Source organism: Perkinsus marinus, assembly GCF_000006405.1.
Source record: "Perkinsus marinus ATCC 50983 genomic scaffold scf_1104296955874, whole genome shotgun sequence".
Classification (NCBI taxonomy): Eukaryota; Perkinsozoa; order Perkinsida; family Perkinsidae; genus Perkinsus; species Perkinsus marinus.
Window position 1 is genome coordinate 299,511 of NW_003207677.1, and position 27,007 is coordinate 326,517.

Here is a 27,007-nt window from a genome sequence, read left to right on the forward strand (position 1 = left end):
TGGTCTAAAGTAATTGTCAACGCCTGACTCTCACCGGCCTCCCTGGCGAGTTGAATAGCGTCTCGGAAGGTGTGCCGCTGCTCCGTGCAGTAGCGATTTCCATAAAGCCGAAATAAGTCCATCTGTGGATCTGACGGATACACACTGTCCCAATTGCTCAAGTTCGAGACGTGCCTCGGATAGTCGATTTGGGAGTAGAAAATTCCGACACGGAGGGATATGACGCGACGCGATGAGAGCCCTCACGCCAAGACGAGGAGCAAGGTGAAGTCTCACTCGTTTCCTTAGTCCCGGCTATCCAAAACTGCTTGTCTACGCGTGATCCCACGAACTTGTGGATCTTGAAACTGTGGCAAATATCGCCTGAGAGAATATACAAATGCCCGAAAGCACCAATAGGAAACATGTGCAAATTCAACTACAAATTCATCGAATGCTTTCAAGTATCGAAGTGCAGAAGAACAACATAAATTCACGGCTCCGCTAGCTCAGTAGGCAGAGCGTGTGGCTGTTAACCACAAGGTCGGTGGTTCGAACCCATCGTGGAGCGCTTTTCAAATAGGGCTCGGTATTTATATCGTCATGATAAGAACTGATGCAAGTTGAGACGAGAGCTCTCATATCCTTATCACGTGCCAAGGATAAGCTACTCCGCGTCATAGCAATAAAAGAAAGCGTCGACGCGAGAAAGTGTACTCGCATTCCCTCCAGGAGTTGAGTCCACACCGCTACCCTACCCCGCCTTGCCTCCGAGAGTACTCCTTGTATGTACTCCTCCATAGCGGGTGTAAAGCAGCCGAAATCACCTTTATCAATATCCCCAGAGCCTGTTCAGAACTGATCAAGTCAATGGTGAATTAGGAAGCTCACTTGCGAGGTCTGACAGCCTTTCGAGACAATGGTGTGCATCTTGTATGATTCCCTGAGGAGAGTTGAGGTGGCCACTACATTACGTGATTCACCCCCACAGAACTCCACAAGAGTTCCCATTCGAAGGAATAGGAAGAAGCAGCATTTGGCCATACACATGACATACCTTCTGCCAGCCCGTGTGGAACCATTTAGAAAAGCGCGTCTTCATGAACAAGCTCGGAGCAATCTCATGGAGCTCCGACACAACACTGCACGATGCATTGGCAGAGAGCTTATTGAGGAAGTGCATCCATGGGATGAACTCTGCCAGAGAAGGTCGGCCCAATAGGAGCGACATCTGGTTCAATTTAAAACTGCAATCAGTACATCCCTACTGGGAATGAACTACGAATGATGACTCGTCCAAGGAACTCAACATATGTCAAGTAGCACAAGGGAGTTGCATAAGGAACTCTGTCGACCACACAGCGAGCTGATGTAAAACAACCTTTAAAATTTCACGCTATCGCCACCACTATGAATGAACTCCCCCAGTGCTGACGACTACATTAGCGTCGGATGCGTTCCAATGATTCGCCTCAGTAGACGATGGTTTCGTTCGGGTACGCCAAAAGGTATGACGTCATAACTTGATGACGTCATCGGATATTCCCTGAGTGCCCCTCCCCTTCCATGACTACTCGAATGTATCCTCGAGGACGGGGGAGTTCGACCCTCGGCCCTCACCCGGCATCCGCCGTATGCTGCAACGACGAGAATCAGCTCATGCTCACTTTCTCGTCATTCCCATCGGCCGTCTTGAAGTACAGACCTTTGCTCCGGGGTGGATGTTACGGATTGAAGATCGTTCGACACCATAACATGAATACGCGATATCAGACTTACAACTATCTCCATCGTGACCGTCCACCAACACTCCTTCTTCACTGAATCTTAGTAGTAATTCCGCTTTCCCGATAAGTACATATTCATCCGGACGTGTGCAGAACTCTCACTCAGATAGGGTGTTCTTATCTCCGACGCGATATAACCACCAAGTTGCATATCCCTTCATTGCTGATGAGAACGAACTCACGAAAAGGTAAAAACCCCATTCCCACCCTTCCTGTGGAATGCACAGCTTTAAACCGGGCCCGCAATACTTGTTTTTAATGGCAACTATATTTCGGAATTCATATCCGATTGACTGCGGTACATCAATGGTGATATGGGCTCGTATAAAAATATTCCTATTCGTTTTATCCCTTTACTACCCAATAGGACTAAAGCCCGGCCGCAACTTTTCATTATAATCGAACGTTTCCAGAAGGATTCGTGGAGATTATTGTCGAATCGTACAAGGCAAGCCGAGGTTTTCGATAAGTGGGGTGCGAACATCAGTCATATCTTCTGTACCAAACGAGACGTAAGTTGCGCCTACCTGCTGATGGAAGAATTTCCATTTTCATCGCGCCACAAATTAACTGCGCATGATGCAATCGTGAGAGAACTATATTCTTGAATATGTATTAGCGCAAGCCGTTAGACTGTTAGGGTATGATGATGGAGGTATGAGGTTCGATTCCTCGTATCTACATTTAGACGAGTCATATGTCATGAGCAACCTTGAAGTTTGGAGTCGGTCGCTATCTGGGTCAGTTTGTCCGAAGAAGCGGCCGTGGAAAACATTTTCTCTCCCTCAATGATCATAAGAAGAGGTTCTCGACCTCCCTAATCAATGTGAGATGAGTTTCCATCGCCGTTTCCGACTTCGATGCAGCTCTGCTTTTATGATGGACACTATACCTCACGAAGGGCTGCACTACTCGGTGCCGCTGCTCTGTGGTGTCTTCACGTGCCAACAGGCGGAATGGAATTAAGGATGCCGGCTTCGATAATATTCGACAATACTCTCTATGAATCCTTTGGGGAACGTTTGTTTATAATGAATAAGTTGCGACCGGGCTTTAGTCCTATTGGGTAGTAAATTGAATTTATAATAATAATGTCAAGAGTAGCGGAGCCTAGTGTACTCCACATTGGGTCCCGACGCAGTGATTTAGCCCGGCTACAGACTTTGATGATTGCAGACTTGCTGCAGGATGAGATGGGGGTTAAGGTGATGCTCAATGATGGGGTCTTTTCTCCGTGCCACTTCGTATGCAAATCATGTTCCGCGAGGTATCTCGTCCCTGTCATAGGCGCTTTTCACGTCGGTTTACGTCCATCCCAGATCGGACCTACGAACAGTCTCGGGCTCTGGTCATCAGGTTGAATGTCATTACCGCGAAGCCCCGGGTGATACGAATTTAAAAGATCCGCTTTGGAAGATGCCGGAGACCGGTGTCTTCACCAGTTTCTTACGCGATGGGCTTATGAATGGTAGATTGGAGAAGCGAGTTCAATAAGTTCCTCTTCATCCACAGGTGCCTTCGATTTGGTGGTCCATTCATGGAAGGATCTTCCCTTGGCTGAGGAGTCCGGTACAACAGTAGTAGCCACACTGCCACGAGCCGACCCCAGGGACTTACTCCTCATACGTCGAGATGCTATCGAGGAAATGTGAGCAGTGCTGAACTGGTGTGTGGGTAGGTTGAGGCCCTTAGGACATCAGAAGGGGGCAAATTGATTGTGTTATCATCATCCCCTCGACGACAGTTCAACTTAACACCTTTCCTGGAGAGTGTGGTTCCTGGGGTCACCTCAGTTCAGTTCCGAGACGTTCGGGGGAACATCCAGGTGCAGCCGATGGGTTCCTCACCATATGAAGGCCTCCTTCAGACTCGTATGAGGAAGTTGATGGACCCGACCATACACGACGAGAGTCTTGGTTGTCGTCCCCATGGCTTGGTGGTGGCTAAGGCAGCAGTGGATAGGTTTATACGCAGTACTAGAGAGGAGTTCAAAGAGAGTCGGCAACTCGTACAGGGGTGAGGCTCTTATAATGGACGATGGAATTGTTGTTGCATATTTCTACCCTAAGAATCTTCACAACACATATTCCAATTGTAGAGATGGTCTTGTGTATAGATACATATCTGATTGCCGCTGTATGGTATTGCCTTTGTCTGCTAACCCCACTGCTGCAGCCCAGGGAGCCTTGGGTATTGAGGTCAGTACGGCACCGGAGAAGGAGCATGTTAGGAAGGTACTGCCGTTAGCCTCCCTTTGTTATGATGTGATTGGTAGATTGTGAGGAGTCTCAATGATCGGAGTACATTCGATGCGGCATCGAAAGAAAAGGAGCTTTTGAATTCGTAAGAAGGGGAGGAGGATACCTCAGACAATTATATGCGTCATGGAAGATACGGTGGAGGCTGCCATCAGAAGATCGGCTGTACCATCCTTCCTCGACAATATGGAGATGTGTTGTTCTTATGTGGCCGAACTGATAATGGATTGGACCTTCTAGACCGGCACATCAAGCCAAGGATACCTCTACTAGAGGACTTACATCTGAGGGAAGGAGAAGACCCTCCACCCCTACAGGTGAGGGGGGGGGGCAGATGGCCACTTCCACTACATTGTTGCTGTTCAGGTTGGTGGCGCTGGTGGATTGTCTTTATTCGATAGGGAAGAGGATCCACAGGCCGGCGTGAAGCTCATTGAAGCACTCAGGAAGGGAGATCGTGAGGTGGGGTGATGCCTGTGTTTAGTGGGGCCGTCTTGATTCGAAACTCTCCAATCTTGGGGAATTCTCCTTCCTTGTCTGTTCTTCCCCTTTGAAGACCTGCTGTTGCCCTCGTAAAGGGAATTCCAAAACTTCGTGATCAACTTTGAAATCTTGCTGTTTCGCGACCAACGATTTTCGTACTGCCAATTTTAATGGAATTATGAAATATATCATCAACGATGACCTCCTATAAAATAGACCTTTTGCTCCGCCACCACTTGACGTCGTGCGTCGAGAAGGCCCCTGACCACAGAAACCTTTCCCTCTTCGGAAACAGCTTTACCAAAGGTTATCGACCACCCTGACTAACATGGATCGCATTCCAAGGTTGTTCCCTATGGTCTTGATCGATGAGTTTCACCCTAGTGATATGAAGAACACTAGTGAAAAACATATATCGCGACTACTACATAGGACGAATCTCGCATTTTTCACGGAGTTTTACGCCACTTCACGTAAAACGGGTGAAACTCCATTGATACTTCCCCGCAATCGTTAGATGATAATAGGAGGGGCACAACAAATTCATAATCAGCTAAAGGTGTAGCTCCAATCCTGTAGGGTTCATGCTTGATGACATCTTATGTAATTTTACTAAATTTCTCAGAGGACTTTTCGATACAAAACTGTGAGGTTCCAGAGTCGACCTCGATGGTTTGGGACTCCCTTCATAATCAAAGATAACCCCAAGTCCGGAAACCAGACACACGTCGCTTCGCCGCTGAAAGGGACAGTCATCACACGGCGCACAAATCTAGATCAGCTCGCAGAGTGGAGTGATGCGTAGATAGTGCTTCCATTTTGCTATCCCGACGCGACATCCTAGCAATCTTGGAAATGCTGTCTTCAAGTCCGACTCTGCGTGGACCATCCTAACCCGTCTCTAGGCTCACTTGTTTCAAGTGTGGTAGTCTAAGAATGTTAACTCGGATCGTTAACCAGGATCCATATTTGACTGAACTATCTAAATGCGCATTGGACATGGACGTCTGCCCCAGTGATAGGGTATCCTTGTGGAGGATAAACCATCACGACATCAATTCAACTCGACATACCCTGTCGAGGAGTAGTTGGGTGATCTCATTAGGTGGGCCTTTGGATTGCCAAAGCATCGGCTTTACCGTCGTCCCCTACCACTCTAATAGAGTCCATCAATGAGCTCAATGTCCCAGTATGGGTTGCCGGCACCACCACTTGGAGGCACCTCGCTAAGCGTGGCCTCTGGTGCACTGGTATGGCCATCATCATCATCATCATGACAATCCTTATGTAGGTTATGTAGGTACGGCCGATGGTCTGGGGGAGAAGGAAGATCCTGATATCTCCGCTATTGCTCCAACCCTCAAGAGGTGGATAAAAGTCACACACTGTGACGCTGGTGAACGGCAACATGTTTCGAGTGGAGAGGCTCATCGGGTGAGCAGTCGGGACGATGTGTAGCCTTACGACTCACCATCATTACATATGCCCTGTTAGAGGAGTATCCCTCAGTTAACACGTAATTATCCTAATTGCCCCGAGTCGAATACACGGTCGTTAGTGAATCGCATATGCAATGCTCGTGTGATGGTCATCCAAATAGGCGTTTGTCGTTGGCAGTAATGGTATTACTCTCAGAAGGATACACTCGGCACATACACTCTAAAGTCGAAGTATACCCCTCAAACCTGTCCCTCTGATCTTAAGACGGCCACACATATATTCTGGGGAAGTGGCTCTGCGTATGCCGAGGCAGTGAGGTTGGTAGAAGACCTCAACAACAGAGTAAGGCAGGTGTCTGTTGGATGATGTGGGGGCGATTGTCTTATCCGTGAAGGAGGAAGGACGACTTTACTGTGCTGACGAAATATTGAACAATATTGATAATAATCCAGCATAGTTGCCACTTGTATAGGTAACGAATAATACAAACAGTAGGGTTACTCGAATGGTAGTTACTACAACTATCCTCTCGAATTGACTGCACCCTTCGACCTCCCCTCAGGTTGAAGTCCATGGTTGCGGTCCCGGCCATACATTTGATGCACTGCGAGATGCCGGCATTCCGGAAGAGAGAATAGTTATTGTTCTCAACTTCTCGGAGTTTGTCGATAGAGTGTATAAGCCGAAGACTCGATAGTGAAGGATTAGAATCTTCCCATTCCTCGATTAGTTTGACAGAAGTCTTAGGACGCTATCATGGTTACTCGTGATTTAAACTTGTGTTCTCAATTAGATGATATTTCGAGATTATGTGGTTACTGTTCACGCTCATCATTTGAGGCTTACTTCGGCCACTCACTCGTTATGGAATCGATCAATTTTGAAACCTCCCAATATCCCTTTTATTGTAGAAGGGGTTTGGAAGGTAATGTTCATCCTCAAGCGATCTCGTGAATGAAGATAGAAGGATGAAACGAATAGGAATATTTTTATACGAGCCCATATCGCCATTGATGTACCGCAGTTAATCGGATATGAATTCCGAAATATAGTTGCCATTGAAAACAAGTATTGCGGGCCCGGTTTGAAGCTGTGCATTCCACAGGGAGTGTGGGGATGGAGTTTTTACATTTTTGTGAGTTCGTTCTCATCAGCAATGAAGGGATATGCAACTTGGAGGTTATACCGCGTGGGAGATAAAAACACCCTATCTGAGTGAGAGTCCTGCACACGTCCGGATGAATATGTACTTATCGAAAAAGCGGAATTACTACTAAGATTCAGTGAAGAAGGAGTGTTCGTGGACGGTTAAAATGGAGATAGTTGTAGGTTTGATATCGCCTATTCATGTTATAGTGCCGAACGATCTTCAATCCGTAACACTCACCCCGGAGTCCTGGCATATCCGAACGAAACCACCGTCTACTGAGGCGAATTATTGGAACGCATCTGACGCCAATGTAGTCGTCAGCACTGGGGGAGTTCATTCATAGTGGTGGCGATAGCGTGAAATTTCAAAGGTTGTCTCACATCAGCTCGCTGTGTGGTCGACAGAGTTCCTAATGCAACTCCCTTGTGCTACTCGACATATGTTGAGCTTCTTGGACGAGTCATCATTTGTAGTTCATTCCCAGTGGGGCTGTACTGATTGCAGTTTTAATTGAACCAGATGTCGCTCCTATTGGGCCGACCTTCTCTGGCAGAGTTCATCCCATGGATGCACTTCCTCAATAAGCTCTCTGCCAATGCATCATGCAGTGTTGTGTCGGAGCTCCATGAGATTGCTCCGAGCCTGTTCATGAAGACGCGCTTTTCTAAATGGTTCCACACGGGCTGGCAGAAGGTATGTCACGTGTATGGCCAAGTGCTGCTTCTTCCTATTCCTTCCAATGAGAACTCTTGTGGAGTGCTGTGGGGGTGAATCACGTAATGTAGTGGGCACCTCACCTCTCCTCAGGGAATCATACAAGATGCACAATATTGTCTCGAAAGGCTGTCAGACCTCGCAAGTGAGCTTCATAATTCACCATTGACTTGATCAGTTCTGAACAGACTCTGGGGATATTGAAAAAGGTGATTTCGGCTGCTTTACACCCGCTATAGAGGAGTACATACAAGCAGTACTCTTGGAGGCAAGGCGGGGTAGGGTAGCGGTGTGGACTCAACTCCTGGAGGGAATGCGAGTATACTTTCTCGCGTCGACGCTTTCTTTTATTGCTATGACGCGGAGTAGCTCATCCTTGGCACGTGATAAGGATATGAGAGCTCTCGTCTCAACTTGCAGCAGTTCTTATCCTGAGGATATAAATACCGAGACCTATTTGAAAAGCGCTCCACGATGGGTTCGAACCACCGACCTTGTGGTTAACAGCCACACGCTCTGCCTACTGAGCTAGCGGAGCCGTGAATTTATGTTGTTCTTCTGCACTTCGATACTTGAAAGCATTCGATAAATTTGTAGTTGGATTTGCACATGTTTCCTAATGATGCTTCCGCGAATTTGTCTATTCTCTCAGGCGATATTTGCCACAGTTTCAAGATCCACAAGTTCGTGGGGTCACGCGTAGACAAGCAGTTTTGGATAGCCGGGACTAAGGAAACGAGTAAGACTTATCCTTGCTCCTCGTCTTGGCGTGAGGGCTCTCATCGCGTCGCGTCATATCCCTCCGTGTCGGAATTTTCTACGCCCAAATCGACTATCCGAGGCACATCTCGAGTTTGAGCCATTGGGACAGTGTCTATCCGTCAGATCCACAGATGGACTTATTTCGGCTTTATGGAAATCGCTACTGCACGGAGCAGCGGCACACCTTCCGAGACGCTATTCAACTCGCCAGGGAGGCTGGTGAGAGTCAGTCGTCGACAATTAGTTTGGACCACAGACTGCCTAGGTTTGGTCGCCAGGATGCACGTTGCGGTTAGTGTACGAGAGTCCTATTGGGTAGAAGACCGGCACGGGGAAGCGGTGCGGCAGGTCTCTTCAGGATGGGTCCTGAGACCCGATTCCTCAGTTATTCGGCAGTCGAACTGCTCCTGACCCATCAGCGAGCGAGGTTGGCCCTGTAGCCGAACATATGGTCATCATGGAGGCCGGCATGGTGTATGGCGCTCAAACTCCCTCCCTTTATCCAGCCCTCGCTAGGTATGAGCCTGATCCTGCTAATCCATCTGAAGACAGCTTTGTACCGATCGTAGCTGATGGACGGGTATGGCGTATGGCCGACGTGAACGAAGTCGTGCCTGTAAAGCCAGTGATAGAAGGAGGCCGAATGCATCTCTATTGGTGACACGTTACTACACGTTTCCGTATTATGCAATCGCTGTGTTGGTCAATCAACAGAGTTCAATCGATGGAGCTCTGTTTCTCCGGCAATGTCGACGAAGGTGAGTTTTAGTCATACCGAAGGCTTTGATATAAAGCGTCGTAGCGGCACCCAAAAGTAATCGAATAATCCTCGCCGTCTGTAGCATGTCAATACTCATCTGCTACTCAGCCCGATCGGGCGTCGGCCAAGTAGACGATCAGTTGTAGCGAAGAGTAGAAGAGAGTCGAGAGTGCCGAGTGGGAGGGCCTCGAGGATAATAGAGAAACCTCAACTCAATCGGGATTCGGGCCCACCCTCCGCGTAGTTTCACGTGCCGTCTGTCAAGTTGGAATATATTTGTAGTTACAACAAACCGCTGGACGAGGAAGCCGTTATTGTCGCGTGCCGCAAGGGAGACTCAATAGCATTTGATATTCTCCTGCAGGACGTCGATCGAGAGAAGATCGCGGAGTGAGTACTCCTGAGACCCGCTGGGGTCGTCTCTACGGATGGCAGTCGTGAAGTGATACCCTTACAGGTGCCGTGATGAGTTCGGCTGGTCATTGGCGATGATCGCGGCCCATCGTCAAGGAGAGGACAACGAGAGCTTGTTGAGGATCCTCACACGACACGACAGTTTGCGTCGGTCTGGAGCTGCTGAGGGTATCGATAGATCCCAGGTTCAATCCATAGTAAGAGCATTTGTAGGTCCTCACCTGCTCATAGATGCTCCATCGAAGGAAGAGCAAATGACCGCTCTCTCAGTAGGAGCCTCCTTGAAGGGCTGCGTTTTGTTTCCACTCGCTATCAGGTCGCCAGTCGACGAGGAGATACGAGTATGGCCAAATTACTGGTTGAAGCCAAAGCCGATGTCGGAGTAAGAACAGCTTCCCCCTCCAACGTTTGGATGGTCCTCCCTTTTCAGCACCCCGACTGTCGAGGATGGACTCCGTTGCACTGGGCCGCCGTCCATGGACATGACGATTGTGTGAGGTTCCTGGCTGCCACTATAAGCCACTCGTAGGTTCTGCACACGTTAGTGTCGGCAGCCTTACGTTCAGGGATGAGGTTACCATTGGGGGAGTGGAAACTGATGACCATGATGGAGGAGTCGACACTCAGGATGTGGAGGGTCAGACCGCCTTGCACTGGGCGGCTCGACAAGGCAAGCTGAGCACGGTGAGCGATACTACTACCATTTGTGCTTCGGAGGTCTTCTAGGTGATGATACTGGTACGGGAGTTTGGATGCCGTCTTGATATGAGAGACTCTTGGGGTCAGACGCCGGTAGAAGCTGGTGAGTCGTGGTCGTGGCGATTGCCTCGACTCGTCTGTTGTAGTCGAGCGTCAGTTGAAGGCCATTGAGTGGCTACACGCAGCCTCTTGCGTTGATCGTCAGCTTTGGGGGTACACTCGAGTTGGACTGTAGTCTTAAAGGCCCCTCCTTAGGCTGGCCAAGAAGAGCGACATAGTTGGTATGAGGCAGCTGATTGCAGCTGGTGTTGTTGATGATGACGATGGTCAGCTGGTCATCACTCAAGAGCCGAGTAAGTCATCGTTGGTCTGCTTCCATCAGGGCTGTTATGGTAGATAGACTCGACGCTGATGCTATTGAGTATGGTGCCGACAACCACACACATTGGATGAGACTATTGAAGTCGACCTTGGATGGATCAATGGATGCCGTGAAGTTACTTCTTGCGAGAGGTGATGTGAAATATATCAGCAGGAGGTCTCCATCTGAGGTCTCCACAGGCGCTGATCCTCGACTCGCCGTGGATCTGCTCTATTTGGATGATGAGCAGCAGCAGCAGCAGTCGGAGGAGGAGGAGGAGGAGGAGGAGGAGCTGACGGCCAAGAAGGAGGCGCTACTGAAGATCCATACGGAACTGCTCAACCTAGTCGAGGCCAAGAAGAGGTGGGACGGTGATGACGGGTGCCTCGTCGTAGTGGTCGTCGTAATAGACTATTATACATCGTGAAGACATGCGGGGTACCAGCGGATGAGCAAAAGGGACAAGTTGGACTGGTGAGTCGCCGCGGCAGGTTAACGAGGAGGAGGAGGAAGGAGGCTTGGCAGATGCGAGATTGCTTAGAGGCTGGTGTCTGCCCTGACACATTAGACGATGATCTCGAGAGGGGGAAGATGTCGGCGTTAATGTGGGCCTCCCTCAGGGGCCTCACTATACTTGCTGGTATATTATTAGAGACGGGGGCCGGTGGGACTTGCCAAGGATCGGATGAACCAAATTGTTCAACTCATTGTAGACGTGCATGTTCGAGAGCGGCTGGGCGGCTGGACGCCGCTGCATTTTGCAGCAGCTTCGGGGCACGACGAAATCTGCGCTATGCTCATCAGGGCCGGAGGGGTGGCCGATCAGGAATCCTTCAGGGGTAGGCCTACAGAGGAGGTTATCTGACCAATCCTAATGGATGGTGATAGGTGACACGCTGCTGTCACTCGCCATCAAATCTAATGTCCGATCGACAGTAGAGGTGGCCATTGACACATTGGAAGCTTCCAACGAGGGTTCCCTCATCACGGCTCATGTCGATCCCTCGAAGGAGCAGACGGCCCTCCTTTATGCAGCTGACTGGTGAGTCTCGCCAAAAGCAAAGGTTTGCCTTTCAGTCTTCCCCTCAGTGGAGCGACTCAATCGTGTTTGGCGATCCTCAACAGGAAGGTGTTCGCGGCATCGCCGGCGGGTGTAGAAGGTCATCATCCGATTCATATTGTCGATAGTCGAGGGATGAACGCTGTACTCCATCCCGTTATTCATTATTTGTCATTCATCTCGACAGATCCTTGTAGCATGCGCCGGGGGATTCGTAGGGACGGCATTAGCGATCTATCAACACACAGTAGAGGAGGAAAGGAATGCGGCGTGTGTCCTCTCCTATCACTCGTCACTTGGATGAGGAGGAGCTCTGTTAGGCTGATGGCGACTGACAAAGAGGGTCGCTCTGCACTGATGCTACTCATACGGGCCCAAGGAGTGACGGCGGCTAACCTGCGGGCCTTCCTCAAGACTTTAACGGAGGCTTCTCGAGTGGACGACGTCGACCCAGTAAGGGAAACTCCTGCCCGTTGTTGGCTGCTATGCTATGGTCAGTTGGAGCATGCTGATGACAGTCGAGGTTGGACAGCCTTGATGCACTGCGCTGATGTGGGCCGCTCGGACTTGGCTGATCTTCTCATCTGTGCTGGAGGCGCGTGTAGTGACAAAGATAAGAAAGGTGAGTTATGTTTGTCGAGGCATCGGTGTACTCATCTGCTTTCAGGTCGAACTGCATCGGATATCGCCATACAAGGCGGCTATCTTGAGCTGAGTCAAAGTCTGTTACCTGCCGCTCGGAACAAGAGGAAGAAGAGTATGAGGAGGGTAGAGATGATGCTTACGGGTGAGTGGACAGAGAGCCATGGCGCGGACGTTCCCACTCAGACACGCCTACAACGAAAGGCCATTGGGGAAGCGAGACGAAGAAGTCGGGCCCCCTAGGGGTGAGACTTGAGAATCTACCACTTGGTGAGCCTGGCATGGAGATGAGATGCCGAGCCCGTTGAGCAGATATGGATGAAGAACGGCTCATTGAGTGGTTGATGGACACAAACGGTATCATCGAAATCACTGAATGTCGAGTCCTCGTGTGCCCTATCACTATGAAGCCTCGCGGGTGGGACCTTTGCTTTACTCACTTGTGATTCGTAAACATATTTTTCAGTTATGGATTTGTCAGAGTTGAGGACATTAGTGGAGTTGCCAAGTTGATGGACCTGCAAGGCACATCATTCGGGGACAATAAGAAGCTTCGAATCGTTCAAGACGTTGGAATACTATCCGGTAAGGCTGCAGCAGTTTGTTGTGTAAACGATGGGGTGATTGTCATAGGCACTTCTACGTGGACGATTGACGACTTGCCTAAAATGGTGGACCTTGATTGAGCTTCTCTACTGTGGAGGCTACACGCTCCTCGGGATTGTTTAATAGTCATGTTGGTGTTCTCATGTCTCACGTGTTCCTTTGTCGGTGTCTGTGCTCCTTCTTTGCTATTGAGTTGCGGGAGGAGGCGGTCTTTGCACTTCACAGGAGCTCGGGGTGGCTAAAGACCCCGTAGCAACTGGCTAGTACCGTCGTAGTACTACTTTACGAAGGCATAATGACGATTGAACTTATGGTCCTGGGCCCTTCCATACTTGGCCAAATTCTCGACTTCCTCCTCTTCGACCTGACCGAATTGGACTCATTAGACTTCAATCAGCCGTTACTGTCCAAGAAAATCGCGAATGTCCTCGAGGATTCAGACACGGCCGTCCCGAGGGTAGGAGGATTCCTTTTGAGTCCAGTTATTGATAATCAGATGCGTCATCTGCCAAACGGGATCGCTCTGGCAAATCGTCGTTTGGCGTGTCTGGCTCTGGGGTGCACCGTGAGGAAGCAGCGTGAGATGGAGGATTTGCGTGCACAAGAAGCGTGGCAGCGGTCAGGAGATCTGCTCAAACGTAAGCCGTCCTGTAGAGCTCTTCACTGCTCGCCTCACTTGGTGTCATTCAGGCTACAGGCGAGCACTTGAGGAGATCTTCCTTATGGCGGCGGACTCTCCATTCGGCATACTCATTGAAGAACGTGAAGTAGAGCAATCAGAAACGACTATTTCAGTTATTTATTTCGTCAGGAATTCACCGAAGTTTTCTACAATTCGGCCGAGCTGCAGTCGGCTTATCATCTGCGCTTCCGAGGAAAAGTTTTATCGGAAATGCTGGAAGGCATATTCCACTATTTGTCACCATTAGTCGCGTCTTGGACTCAGTTGGACGACACTAACGAGGAGCTTCAGCTCTACTTCAATACCGGCAAGATGGGCTGTTGTTCGGTGCTCGATAACGGCCATTATCTTTGCTAGTGAAACGTTACCATTCCTCATCTGTTGTATTGGAGGGGATACGAACAATTCTGGTTAATGATGGACGCGAGAGGCAATGTGATGAGTTGAATATTCCTTCCTATTCGATGACGACTCCTAGTCTCGACAACCGAACGAGAATCACTAGCGTCTCTATAGAGTGAGCTAAAGTGCTTAAGTGTCCCGTTGCGAATTGGTGGAGATCTCAGCCATGGTGCTCTCGGACTGGTCAATGAGGAGCGCTTGAAGTCTCGGTTAGCCTCGTCATTTGGATTGCTAACTCAGGGTGGGTCGAATGGAAGAGCGGAGGGTATCGAACACCTTCATTGTGGCTCAGGCCGACTACCCCATGTAGTCGGTGCAGCCGTCGTAGCCGGCGCGGTAGCATATGCTGCTCGCGAGTTATACAATTTGCGACAACAAGCGTCGACTCTGAGGAAGCAGTTGCAAGAGGTGAGGTCGCTGCGAATGCTTTGTATCAACATTCGCGGTAGGCTCACAATAAGCTCGGGGAAAAGGAGTCAGAACTGCACCAAAAGACGGAGGAATTGGAGCTCCTCCATAAGAAGTGGCAAGGCGCAGCTCGTATGCTGCTCAGTCGCGCCGTGGTGGCCAATGAAATGCAGGAAACCAAAGTGAGTTCGATCTACTATTATGCCTGTGAACTCGTATGAGCAGACAAGTTCACCGTCGGGTACTGAGAGCACCTCTCATCCACGAGGTGTAGCGAGTCGACTGGTCACCGCTGCAACGGGTTCAGGAGCGACCAGAGTCGCTGCCGCAGCGGCTATGATGTGGTTGCTCCGACTAAGGATTTCTGCTGGAGGCTCACTACAGCTTCGCGGAGGTGAGACTTTCCCGAAGCGAAGTGTTGAATTCGACTGTCTTAGGGCCACATATAAAAGCCAAATTTGGTGTGAGCCGTCCACTGTGAAGAACTGAATGTGGCAACGCATGTGTAGCAGCAGCAAGCAACATGCCTCGTATGGCAGTTGAATATTAGCAGCAGCATCGTGCTGCTAAGTTGACAACCTTGGTATGTTGTGTTCGTAGTTCGTGTGCTTGGATAGACAAGAACAAATCCTGAATATCTCTCAATATACGACGAGTCCAGCTCGAAGATTCTCGGGCGAGCGCTCTCTATCTGCCATGGTTTGTCGAATGGACAGATTTTTATAATGGACGTGTCGGCAATCGTGTCGCTATCGTTGAGTTCAGGTGGATCCAATTAATTTCCATATTCTTGTAGAACTCTCTAGAGGCCATTGAAGGCTCCGACAGAAGCTGCACCCGAACAGCTCGTCGTTGTAAGGCATAAACGTTCAAAGAACGACGCTCGAAGAGTGTTGCAAAGTTGAGAAATTGTGAGTGCGCAAGATTCTCGCAAAACATGTCATGCAATGTGATGTTGTAAGTGAGCAAGATGCCATCTTGCTTCTTTTGGCTTAAATTATAAGCCTAAGTTCAAGTCACATGGCTGGGTCTATTCTATTCACATCGTTCTCTGCGTAGCTGTTGTTGTTGTTATCGCATTAATATCATGTCCGCTAAGTCGACCTTTCAAGCTGTCTTTGACAAGGCAGAGGAGACTACCATACCAGAGATGCAAAGTAAGGCCACTTACGAAGTGAATTATCATCCACCTCGCAATATTAGTTCAGTCAATGGGAGTACTCAAGTTGATAGTGGCATTATAGTGTGTCTTCTCGAATTCTTGAAGGAGTTGGTTCGGTTATGGTATGAATATAGCTGTAGGTTTTTACATCACACTGCCGAAGCACGGTTATCAAGTTGTTAATGAAGCAGATGAACTGAGTGCTATCAATACCGACACTCTAATGAAAGCTTTTCTACAAGATGGTCTCGTGAAAGAATGGCAACTGCAAGCTGGCGCTTCCCAGTTCGAAGAGACTCCGTGGGCCAAGTAGTAACTGCTCGTATGGTTCACCTTAGAGCTACTCTTTGTATTAGATTCACAGACGACAAAGATTCGTCCGTTGAAATTCTGTGCAAGAGGATTAACATGGTCATGCCCATTCCGAAGCTCCCGATGTACCCCTATCGCCTCAGCTATCAGTGATGCATTCATCTCTAGGTGTGCTGATGAGAGCCGAGTTATTGTGTACTACTGGCTGCGTTTGGAAGATGACGACGGTTCAATACGGCTCGAGAGTTTATCACAAAGTCTGGACGCCCCCTTTTGTAGTGCTATATGATGCCTATGATTTTTTGAACGTTTTTTTGTCAGGCACATATTTCACCAATGCTGAGCGAGCCGTCTTTCGTGATGCTAAAGATGAGAATGGGAAGGACTGTGTGATAATGTGACTCAATATTCACATCGGGTGGATCACTAGCACGTATTGTTTTTCAGGAAAAAGGAGTGTGGATGTAATTTCGTGAAATTTATGGTGATGAAATCTCAAGTTAGCAAGAATGTAATATATCCCTCATGACTTGACCATTTCGATTGTCTATTCTTCAGGTGGCGAGTTCGAGCGCTGAGGGGACGAAATTCCTCGAGCATGCTATAACGAAGATAACGCAGGCATAAGGTATGCAGAGACGCAGATTTATATTATCTCTAACATCGTTGATCGAACCATTATGTTGGTAGTAATTGCGTCGCTCCGCTGTAATCCGATTTCCGTGGTGATTTCTGTAAAGCTTGTTTGTTGCGTCTGCCGGAGGTTCTTGGGATGAGCTGCTGTGTGCAGTCGGATGGACATTGCGATATATTGGAGTTTCACCAGTCTTATGTGAAGTGGCGTAATACTCTATGAAAAAAAACGATATCTGCTAAATGCAGCAGTCGTGAAATATATTTTTTACTAGAGTTGTTCATATCACGGGTGAAACTCCTTCGCCTTACATAGTTAGATTCTTATAGATGTCGATAAGCCTATCATCAATTCCAGTAGACGACCCTTTTGATGGTGGTGATGTGCAGATTATAAAATTGGACAAAAAGCTCTCTGATGATCAGGTTCACAGCAACAGTCAACGCCGAACCCTCACAGTGCTCTCGGGGGCAAGAGTAGTTCTATGAAGAGCAACTTACAGGCTGGAATGACTCGTAGTGTGATTGCTAATGCTGGGAAAACTGTGGTAGTATAACGTCACTACTCAGAAGCTGAGGGTCTCTCATTATTTTCTATTTTAAATGATATTAAGTATATTATTTTTTGGAGTTTCACCCGTTTTACGTGAACTGGCGTAAAACTCCGTGAAAAACGCGATATTCACACTACGCAGTAGTCGTGGAATATGACTTTTTTCACTAGTGTTTTTTATATCACTAGGGTGAAACTCCATTATAGCACGTATATAATATAAATTATATCCATTATAGTGGAACTGCTAGCAACGCATTTATTGGTCATTTCAGTTGAGCGGTGCTCGCGGTGTTGGCAACTACGTCGTCCACAATCCCATGCGCATCAAGGTACGTCCCGTGGCACATACGCGTTGGTCATCGGTTATTCTATTCATAGATCTTCTCGTTCGTGGGGTCTCTGGCGGTCTTGGCGATCTCGATAGTCTCGTTCCTCAATGTCTTCAATATTGCATCACCAGCTCTATATGTTATTAATGTGTAATATGAAGGGAGTTCAGAGAGGAGTGGTATGAGTTGCTCGTGCAGGTATATGATGATATTTGCCTTTGTGCTGGCCGTGGCTGAGTCCAACACCTCGTGGCCTGGCGTAACCATCTCTCTGTGAGCAATTGCTAACATCAAGTTGTTTGTAGGTGAAAAAGTTGCAGAATATCATATTTGAACAATTTGGATTTTTGAAGAACAATTTGGGTCGTGGAATATTCCTGGTGAGTTTTTAATCTCATTAATACACAATGGAGTTTCACCCGTCTTACGTGAAGTGGCGTGATTTCCACGAGATGCAGTAGTCGTGAAATATGTTTTTGTTCTTCCGGGTTAAACAACAGTATATTGATAGAGTAATTTTTGTCATGTGTAAACAGCATTATGATCAGTCTACGCGCTTGTCCCTGGTTGCTCGCCACAGCTTTTCCCCTTCAGATTTTCATGGGAATGTTGTGGATTTCCTCATGGACGTTTTGGTTAGGATTCGTTGGCCTGTAAGCTAACAGGAATCCGCTTCGCTCCGCTGTTATTATTTTTCGCTAGGTATCTCTGCTGTGTCGGAGTCGGGTACATTGTCATTCACTTCTTACACCATGCCAGCGAGGAGAGTTCGCAGCATGTGACCTTCGATATGGAGGACTCCCCAACTGTTAGAGTTTGATAACGACATTCAACAACAACAGCAGTTCGCAGCGAAATTCTCGCTCGGTTCAACTCAGCACAATTGCGCTTCCTGATCACACATTTTGGCTTTGAGTTGGACGCTAAATGAAGGCATCACAACAGTAGGTGTATTGAGCAGTATTGGAATATATGTTCGCTTTCCTCAACTGAGCTCAAGAGTTTTCTTACTAGTTATAGGAGTTTATTTACGATTTATGTGCAGAAACCAATCGAGACTTCTCATATTGACTACCACACATGAAGTTGACCAGCACTGCTATTGACCAGCAGTTTGTTTGTGAATTTTCTATGCATTGTTCTTATTTGCTGTCAGTGGTTCTCCTTCTCATTTGGTGTTGTCAAGACGCTTTTGCAGAATGTGTACGCAAAGTTTCACCGAATTGTCAAATTCTATACTCTTGCTTTCCCTCAGACTCCTTCAGTGCGGCCATCAGAACAGTGTAGTGGTAACGGTCAGTGCGTGCGAGCTTCAGGCAAGTCGCTCCCCTCATTTTGAGAGATCCAGTGAGTTCATCGCGCAGTGTCCGCCGAGACTTCTGAACATGATGTATCGGAAGCATCATCATCAGCATTCACTTGCCGATGCTACGATGGTTTTTACGGTATCAATTGCGAACACCTGGATGAGCAAGCAGCCAAACTCGCAGGGGAGAGCGACGGGTGAGTGAATGACGATGAATGAAGTCCTTTCTGTTGAGGATGGACATCAGGTATAGAGTCGTGCGTCGGACAACTATCATTCACCATCGATCTCCTTATGTAAGCTATGCTCATCCATTGGCCATAGCGCAACGAATAAATTAGAAAAGTGTCCGTAGTTTTGGGTATATTTCATGGCGATCATGAGCATCCGAAACGGTATGTAGGCGCGATCGCCATGGCCATGTTACTCACAGAATATATGTGTATCACCTTGTGTATGACACACAGTTGATCATTGAAGTCGAGGTTCTTTAGGCACAACCTGGATACGTGCCCGGGGTAATGCCCATGCCAGTGGTCATTCCAGCTCCCGTAGCCCCAGCACCAGTCATAGTGATACTCAGCAACTTTCCTTCGGTGGAAAATTGTTGGTCGTTCGCAGATTGATGATCCCTACCATTCGGGCACGGTGGTTTACACTCACAGTGGCATCTCCTGGGTTCCCATTTTAATAACGTCCTTCATCGCGGTGAGTTATTCTCCCCTATCAGGATGCTATAGATGAGCACTCTCCTGTGCAGATAGCCGTCGTTATTGCCATCATTGTCTGCTGTTGTGCGGCTAACAATTCACAGGTATTGTGGAATGGTCCGATACGGCGTGAGATACTGATGCCTTCTTAGACTACGACCAGCGAGACTGTGGTGTATTCGAACTCCGATGGCTACCAGCGTCCTTTACTGGCAGACGAAGGAACCACTGTCACCGTAACTTGCCGTCTTGGGCTCTCTCACGTAACTGGTTGTTGTGTCAGGTGATCGAGGAAACTTATGATGACGGTAAAGGCCCTCAGACGCAACAACAGCAGCAGTCTAACGTGGTGAGCTCTCGACCACGACCTGAACGAGCACTGAGCTCCTCGTCCTGCTTAGGCCTATCCGACGCAAGTAACTGCACCGAGTGGGCAAGTCATTTACCAACGACCTGCAGATTCTACCGCTCGTCAACCGACTCAATATGTGGGTAATCAAAGTGGCGCGCCTCCAATGTATCAGAATGGACTACATCCACAGAATCAGGTGGAAAGGAGTTGCGGTCAAAACTTGCTAGAGTTCGTGTTGTCCAGGGTGCTTCGATGACTCAGCAAGCTCCTGCATATCCCCAGCCGACGGCCCCGCCTGCTTACAATCCGGAATTGGCTCGACAGTGAGCGGAAATCGATACCATTACTTTCGAAATAGCGTGATATTTGCCGTTTCATTCACCGTTTCAATGAACTCTGTGGGATTGCGTTCGACTGGAACACCTCCAACGAGAAAGATTAACAATGCATAGCCGAGGAAGGCAATGGCTGTAACTTGATCGTGACAAATTGTCTTTCGTCGAACTCGGGGTCGAGCGGCGGTCGGAGGACCCATAAATCGACTAGTCGTTGGTGAGATGACTGCAGTAGCCAGACTACTCCTTGATTCCTGGTTTTGTTGAGCTCACTGGATTTGGGAGCTTGGCTGAGAGGTGGTGGGGTAATGTACAGTTCACGTTGCACCTCGAGGGATGCAGTATTTGATAAAAGGCAATTCTGGCAACTGAGTTCAGTGGGGTTGAGCTCATGCGCAGATCCGATATACAGCGTAACTGCACTACTGTTTATCATCGAATAAGTCACAACGGACACACAACTATTGCATAGTTACTATTCATCATCGTCGTAGAAGCAAACGCAACATGGCGAATGAGGATTGATAGCTGGCGATAGATTGCCAATCACGAGCAAGCAGGCCCAATAGTAGGGAATGTGGCTTTTATGATAGACGCCGATAGCCCCAGGCTGATTTCAGCTCTGATGGCCAGACAAAGGAGAGCCATGGTCAAACGCATGAGCTTGTTTTCGAGACTAAACCTGGTTGTGGTCCTGACGCAACTCTCCTGATACGACTGACTTCCCCCAGCTGTATTTGCCGTGTGGATGTGTACTCTGCACCTCTTGCGTGATGGAACGCGACCTCCTATGATACACTGTGCTGTCGCCGTCCGTCTACTATGATACACTCGAAGCTCTGAGCAGCAGAGACCTTCATTGCCTATGCTACAGCGTTGATAACCTTATTCAGCAGTTCGAGAGGCTTGGCTGTGAATAATAGAGATGCCCCACTCGGAGTCCACGGTCGAATTTCGTACATGTCTCTGCGTGACACTGGACGAACATCATCTGAGGACCATTCAGCATCATGACGAGTCGTCCTTGACGAGTTCCTGGTGGTGATTCCCACTTGGGTTGTAGAAGGAAAATAGCTTCAAGTTTCGTTTCCAAGTTTCTGTTCGCGTCCCGATTGTATAGGTTTGCTAGTATTGCTCGTTCGTGTTTCATGTACAGACGTGCACGGTGTGCTAGTTCCAACAGAGGGCACGGGCTAATACGTGTGATGGTTCGAAGCAAAGCCAAAGACGAGCATCATAGCACAGATAAGAACCCCACGCTCTCTGAAGGACTACGGGTGAAGGGAGCCCTCGAATCCAGCAGAGTTGTCGACTCGCCACTGCCAGTGGCCCACTGGCGAGTCGTCAGAAATCAGGCGTACTCTATCTGCACGTACACAGAGGACTCAACAATTGGCGATGTTCCATTATATCTAGGGTGTGCGCGTCCATTGCAATCTCCGGTGCGCGGGGAGTCCCCAAACTCTATATCTTTCAAATGACTAGGGAGTGGAATCGCAAACCTCTCGTGCACGAATGAGGTTGAAATCCATAGTGCAAATGTACGAGCACTGAAATCTCTCCATTCCAGAGACCACAGATATCCCGAGCATGTTCTCCATCTCAAAACTTCCCTCACAAACTCGAATAACAACTCAAATGCCCCGATGGTCAAAAACTCTAACAAGTTCATCTCATACGTGCAATTGTGGCGTCGAGCTCACTCTTCTCTTCTACTTCTATCATGCTACGTAATCGAGTTACACTATCATAAGCATTTGCCGAATACGATGTGCTCTACAGCAATGCTCTGAACTGGCTCCCTTTAAGCCTTGATACGCTTCACTCGACAGTATCTTCAACGAGTCTTCCAACGATGTCCACGATACGAGGACCGCTAATTCACTTACAAGTTAGTATTTCCCTTGGTGACGAAATCATACAACACTCGTGTCCAGGAGTCATAGCTCGGCATGTCGTACCTGTTCTGTTCAGCTCACGAACAAACTTCTGCTTGTTACGGCACAGTGTTGAAATAATGTTCATTTTCCTCGGCTGAGTTCAGGAGTTTTCTTACGGATTATGCAAACTTACAAACGAATTCGAGTAGGAACGTAAGGAAACCAATAGGAATGCAGCTAAATTGCCTCGAAGTTTCCATTTTGCCATCAACACGTGTAGTTGACTATGTGCATATTTTCCCCTACACTGATACTGCAGATCCAATGACAGTCGCTTACCATTCAGGTGCCAACGCCTTGACCTTCGGGAGATTACGACCAGCCACAGTAGGGAAGTCATGATGTTCATTGTGATACCTGAGACAATGCGCTTTACGGCTATTTCCGAGAGTGCAACCTACCCAACGTTATACGCAAGGAGATTCAGAGGACCGTAGTAACTGAACGTCTCTTGGCCGTAGACAGCCTCCAAATGCTCGGCGATAAAGTGGCCCGACATTGGATGGAGACCCAAGCCGAAGAAGCTTCCCCAGAGCAGGTAGAAGAATGACTTCAAGCCCAGGAACTTGAGCACCACTATATCGAATGTAAGCTGCACCAGCCAATTGATGGCTTCGTAGTTGACCATAGGCAAGGGACGAATAACCATAGGACGCAGGCCATAGAATACCGGTTGGAAGAGTGCCCAAGTAAAGCGGCCCGGAACCGAACGGAAGAACTTAGCCTCCGCATGAGTCGGGATATCTACATCGATCTTGTCAACGCCCTGAGAACATCCGAGTTTTATCTGATGATCACTACTTGAGAATAAGAGTCGGGACACTCCAACATCTCTCACGAGTAGACTCAAATTACGCGAAAAACACGGCATATCACGCGTACAACAAGCTGGTCACAACAAATAACAAAATGAGAGGCATTTCTATAACAACGCTCCGCTCCACTTGTATAGATAAAGTTGCATGCACGTATCACCTGTGACGAGTGATGTTCGAGATGGTATCTTCGGAAAGTAGCTGCAGAGGCGACACCAGTCGGCAGATTACAGAAGATGCTGAACGGAAAGAGGCAGCTACGGGAAACAGCTCACGAGCTATATTGTCTGATGATATAGTTCCCTCCTTACGAGAAAACCTTGTTCAACATCTTCGACTTGAAGAAGAGATCATGAGATAGCTCATGCATTGCAAGTACTAAGGAGTGATTCATCGTTCCGGACACAATCTGAGCATGATAGTCTTGCCAAATGTTCAGCGCACACTACTCGCAGTCGCACGAGCTACTACACGCTAAACTTACATATGTCACTATCAAAAGGCTCGGCCAGGACCAATCCCTGACTATGTAGCACGTGAATAGCTGGACGAGTACTGTTGCCGTACAAAAGACTGCTGCCAGTGGATCGGGACCTTGCACTTTCAATATTTCCGGATGCCTAAGGGGTTTCACCAAGCACTCGGGTCATCACCAGATATCATCCATGCTCACGCCTTCAAAATCTTTTTCCTCCTTATCTTGTGTAGCTCCGGACTCTGAGACCAATGAAAATCCGAAGGTGCGCATTTGCGCTGTATATCGTCAGCATGGGCCGAGACGTCTCTGACAGGTTCTGACAAGCAAGAACAAGCATACAACGAACCGAGGCGTGAATAATTCTCACTGCATTCTGACTCTTCCAGCACGTCATAATGTACCAACCGGTTCATCGCCTTCGTCGGGGTTCTGTCGCCGTTGTCAGTTCTCCCATTCACCTCCGACGGCGTACTAACGAGCCCATCGACAGTTTTGGATTCCTCCTTCATTGAGTGGGTCATAGAATTATTATTCAATTGGAAGCACCTCAAGAGACTGCGGAAATGGAAATGGCCAAGCTGTACTGATTGTATCTTCTCATGAGGCCTCACATACTTCGCGGCTAGTTTCACACTCACGGTAATTTCTATTGGTGGGGCAGCTATGCCACCCCAAGATATGCCTTAAAATAACCAATTTTTCCGAGCGGGGCAGCTATGCCACCCCAAGATATGCCTCGAAACAACCGATTCCTCCGAGCGGGGCCACTATGCCACCCCAATATATGCCTTAAAATAACCAATTCCTCCGTGCGGGGCAACCACGCCGCCCTGAGATATGCTTCAATATAACCAATTCCTCCGAGCGGGGCAGCTATGCCTCCCAAAGATATGCCTCGAAATAGCCAATTCCTCCGAGCGGGGCCACTATGCCACCCCAAGATATGCCTTGAAACAACCAATTCCTCCGATCGAGGGAGTTATGCCACCCCAAGATATGCTTTAATATAACCAATTCCTCTGAGCGGGGCAGCTATGCCACCCCAAGCTATGCCTTAATACGAGCAAATCCGCACTGTATAACGAAAAGACTACTGCAATGTGTTCAGTCATACGCATGACGATTCGAAGGATCAACAGCTCGATACAGCCCTCCCCCCACCGCGCGTGATGATCAACTCGACACTTTAATGAGTCAACTTGACTCATACAAATTTGACACTTATAACTGACCGCCACTCCGAGATGAGCCCATCTTCCCTAGAGAGAGCCAACGCCTTGAGCAACTTCATGCGCAGTACGTTCAATCCAGAACGGAACGGGAACAACTGGCCCTAGTCATACCCATCATAAACGGGATCAATATGAACCATAGTATCGGGTTCCATATCATCTAAACCATCATCACCGATGATGTTATCGTCGACAATATGCTCGAAGGTATCATCGTTAGTAATCCCATCGTGGATCATATCCTCGAAAACATCGTCAGAGGCAATCTCATCGTGGCCCATTTCTTCGAAAAAGTCCTCATGGGCAATCTCGTCGGGGCCTATTTCCTCGAAAATGTCATCATAAGCAAACTCATCGGGGCCTATTTCCTCGAAAATGTCATCATAAGCAATCTCATCGGGGCCCATTTCTTCGAAAAAGTCCTCATGGGCAATCTCGTCGGGGCCTATTTCCTCGAAAATGTCATCATAAGCAAACTCATCGGGGCCTATTTCCTCGAAAATGTCATCATAAGCAATCTCATCGGGGCCCATTTCTTCGAAAAAGTCCTCATGGGCAATCTCGTCGGGGCCTATTTCCTCGAAAATGTCATCATAAGCAATCTCATCGGGGCCTATTTCCTCGAAAATGTCATCATAAACAATCTCATCGGGGCCCATTTCCTCGAAAATGTCATCATAGCCATCGTAGTCATGAATCATATCCTCAAATACATCACCATAGACCATAGCATGAAAGTTATGCCCAAAAGTCCCACCCGTGATTTTCTGCGGTGGGATGAATCCATGGTTTCGCGTCTTTTCGCCGCTACGACTGAGGTTCATTATCCTCACAACTGTTTCATTCATCTGCCCCTCTTGCTCTCTCCATAGTGTTACTGATACCCGCCAATCACTAGAAGCCGCAACAGAGATCACGCGAGTCGCAAGGCCCACACAATCACACAGCGGGACCTCGCCGCGAAAGATCTCATAAACACAGAAACTGCGTCCCCATGTATCCCCGAATATTCCCGTCACAACAGTACCATTCGTCCGTGGAAGGAACCGACAGCAACAGAAGGTCGGAACTCTAGCCTCGAAAACAGACCCATCGTGGCGCCAAATACCGAGGTGGCCCAGACGAGGAACAAACAGCACATGAGTGACCTTATCCTTCATCACCAATACATCTTGTACAACATCGCTGGCCTCGTTCTCACTGAATCTCTGCAGCAAACGACTACCAATCAGGGGCAGATTCCCGACCAACTTAATGGAAGAGTCAGGGGATACCATATAAAGCTTAGTATCCTTCTCTAGTAGCAGAAAGATACGTCCATCCGCCAACTTCAGCTCCCTTATCGACCTAGGCATAACGATTGACGACAACAACTCGTATCTACCACTGCTGACCAAGCCGTGCCGGCGTAGCACGTTTCGTGACTCGGACATAACGTAGTACACATCTTTTCCGAGAGCCACGGCCATGCTGATGTTACTTTCAGCTTCAAATACAACCTCTCCGGTAGTTGTAAGTGACTGACCTGAAGCCACTCCCGTCCCAAGTTCCATCCGGACCACCTTCCTTGCATCCTCCTCCCAAACACCAAAAATACCGTCCGTTGATTCAGAGACGAATGACGAAGGGAAAGGCTTGAACTTCTCCGGCAGCCTGAAAGCTTCCTGGGCGCATTTGTCTGGAGGATTGATGGTTATTGGAATAATGTGGGCCCATATTAGATCCTCTAAACACTCGGGAAGGTTGCCCATACGGCTCTCTATCAGTTGCGTACGCAGAGCCGCCAAATGAGACCTAGAGATATCTTCTACCATTCTAGCAGACACTCAGGCGGCGCAGGACAACTTATAAAGATATAGAACAATTCCCTGGGTAGAGAATGTGAGCTTAGACCCATATAAAAGCACTAAGCAAGCACCGCAGGACTCCTCCAGAACAATAGCAAAAAGACTAATAACACCATTCACATATACACAGAGACTTCTGCTGAAGAGCATGTGCATAGACACATAGGCTGAGCATATACTTGCAATTCATTTGAGCTTGAGGGAATCCGCTAACGCCCAGCGATATCCCCAGTGGATCAATCCGGAGATGAAATGAAGCCCACCCCTGCGTCCACACAGTACATCTACATGAGCGGCTAGCACCACCAAAACAGTGAATACGTTGTGTTCGGCACATACGTTCAGCACCGATGCTGTTAAAATTCCAAGACGATCCACTTGATCTACAGAGTT

At 48.3% G+C, this 27,007-nt stretch overlaps 9 protein-coding genes and 2 non-coding genes across 11 annotated transcripts; 8 read left to right on the plus strand and 3 right to left on the minus strand.

The window, feature by feature from the left end:
* Positions 1 to 477: 477 nt before the first annotated feature.
* On the plus strand, positions 478 to 550 carry Pmar_PMAR020466. Its single transcript has one exon. It is a non-coding gene; the product is annotated as a tRNA-Asn (tRNA).
* Positions 551 to 3,012: 2,462 nt separating this feature from the next.
* On the plus strand, positions 3,013 to 6,644 carry Pmar_PMAR020467 (porphobilinogen deaminase, putative; the record flags this gene model as incomplete). Its single annotated transcript, XM_002775443.1, has 12 exons — positions 3,013 to 3,033; positions 3,123 to 3,234; positions 3,279 to 3,414; positions 3,459 to 3,782; positions 3,883 to 4,000; positions 4,042 to 4,109; positions 4,158 to 4,341; positions 4,391 to 4,486; positions 5,613 to 5,757; positions 5,808 to 5,941; positions 6,143 to 6,289; positions 6,510 to 6,644. The coding sequence occupies 12 exons, from the start codon at positions 3,013 to 3,015 to the stop codon at positions 6,642 to 6,644; spliced, it is 1,620 nt and encodes a 539-aa protein (XP_002775489.1).
* Positions 6,645 to 8,276: 1,632 nt separating this feature from the next.
* On the minus strand, positions 8,277 to 8,349 carry Pmar_PMAR020468. The gene has a single exon. It is a non-coding gene; the product is annotated as a tRNA-Asn (tRNA).
* A 681-nt stretch (positions 8,350 to 9,030) lies between these two features.
* Pmar_PMAR020469 (hypothetical protein) lies at positions 9,031 to 9,234 on the plus strand (the record flags this gene model as incomplete). The annotated part of the gene is made up of 1 exon (XM_002775444.1): positions 9,031 to 9,234. The coding sequence occupies one exon, from the start codon at positions 9,031 to 9,033 to the stop codon at positions 9,232 to 9,234; it is 204 nt and encodes a 67-aa protein (XP_002775490.1).
* An 856-nt stretch (positions 9,235 to 10,090) lies between these two features.
* Positions 10,091 to 13,195, plus strand: Pmar_PMAR020470 (ankyrin repeat domain containing protein; the record flags this gene model as incomplete). Its single annotated transcript, XM_002775445.1, has 16 exons — positions 10,091 to 10,129; positions 10,178 to 10,272; positions 10,314 to 10,431; positions 10,474 to 10,549; positions 10,593 to 10,677; positions 10,702 to 10,799; positions 10,843 to 10,959; positions 11,008 to 11,170; positions 11,299 to 11,471; positions 11,521 to 11,621; positions 12,366 to 12,489; positions 12,535 to 12,654; positions 12,696 to 12,779; positions 12,822 to 12,927; positions 12,976 to 13,094; positions 13,143 to 13,195. The coding sequence occupies 16 exons, from the start codon at positions 10,091 to 10,093 to the stop codon at positions 13,193 to 13,195; spliced, it is 1,671 nt and encodes a 556-aa protein (XP_002775491.1).
* A 215-nt stretch (positions 13,196 to 13,410) lies between these two features.
* On the plus strand, positions 13,411 to 14,154 carry Pmar_PMAR020471 (hypothetical protein; the record flags this gene model as incomplete). Its single annotated transcript, XM_002775446.1, has 4 exons — positions 13,411 to 13,572; positions 13,612 to 13,753; positions 13,806 to 13,882; positions 13,927 to 14,154. 4 exons carry the CDS (start codon positions 13,411 to 13,413, stop codon positions 14,152 to 14,154), a joined length of 609 nt encoding a protein of 202 aa, XP_002775492.1.
* Positions 14,155 to 14,238: 84 nt separating this feature from the next.
* Positions 14,239 to 15,184, plus strand: Pmar_PMAR020472 (hypothetical protein). The gene is made up of 6 exons (XM_002775447.1): positions 14,239 to 14,314; positions 14,364 to 14,440; positions 14,492 to 14,607; positions 14,649 to 14,789; positions 14,833 to 15,001; positions 15,045 to 15,184. The coding sequence occupies exons 1-6, from the start codon at positions 14,262 to 14,264 to the stop codon at positions 15,086 to 15,088; spliced, it is 600 nt and encodes a 199-aa protein (XP_002775493.1). The 5' UTR covers positions 14,239 to 14,261; the 3' UTR covers positions 15,089 to 15,184.
* Positions 15,185 to 15,694: 510 nt separating this feature from the next.
* On the plus strand, positions 15,695 to 16,708 carry Pmar_PMAR020473 (hypothetical protein; the record flags this gene model as incomplete). Its single annotated transcript, XM_002775448.1, has 7 exons — positions 15,695 to 15,764; positions 15,910 to 16,078; positions 16,126 to 16,206; positions 16,250 to 16,356; positions 16,403 to 16,478; positions 16,529 to 16,592; positions 16,640 to 16,708. The coding sequence occupies 7 exons, from the start codon at positions 15,695 to 15,697 to the stop codon at positions 16,706 to 16,708; spliced, it is 636 nt and encodes a 211-aa protein (XP_002775494.1).
* Positions 16,709 to 17,028: 320 nt separating this feature from the next.
* Pmar_PMAR020474 (hypothetical protein) lies at positions 17,029 to 18,482 on the plus strand. Its single transcript, XM_002775449.1, has 8 exons — positions 17,029 to 17,090; positions 17,141 to 17,262; positions 17,543 to 17,599; positions 17,649 to 17,749; positions 17,798 to 17,858; positions 17,905 to 17,979; positions 18,194 to 18,252; positions 18,302 to 18,482. Exons 1-8 carry the CDS (start codon positions 17,045 to 17,047, stop codon positions 18,417 to 18,419), a joined length of 639 nt encoding a protein of 212 aa, XP_002775495.1. The 5' UTR covers positions 17,029 to 17,044; the 3' UTR covers positions 18,420 to 18,482.
* Positions 18,483 to 22,106: 3,624 nt separating this feature from the next.
* Positions 22,107 to 24,044, minus strand: Pmar_PMAR020475 (membrane fatty acid desaturase, putative; the record flags this gene model as incomplete). The annotated part of the gene is made up of 9 exons (XM_002775450.1): positions 22,107 to 22,137; positions 22,192 to 22,263; positions 22,522 to 22,599; positions 22,644 to 23,008; positions 23,218 to 23,296; positions 23,369 to 23,466; positions 23,542 to 23,677; positions 23,731 to 23,851; positions 23,903 to 24,044. The coding sequence occupies 9 exons, from the start codon at positions 24,042 to 24,044 to the stop codon at positions 22,107 to 22,109; spliced, it is 1,122 nt and encodes a 373-aa protein (XP_002775496.1).
* A 712-nt stretch (positions 24,045 to 24,756) lies between these two features.
* Positions 24,757 to 26,122, minus strand: Pmar_PMAR020476 (conserved hypothetical protein; the record flags this gene model as incomplete). The annotated part of the gene is made up of 1 exon (XM_002775451.1): positions 24,757 to 26,122. One exon carries the CDS (start codon positions 26,120 to 26,122, stop codon positions 24,869 to 24,871), a length of 1,254 nt encoding a protein of 417 aa, XP_002775497.1. The 3' UTR covers positions 24,757 to 24,868.
* Positions 26,123 to 27,007: the final 885 nt, after the last annotated feature.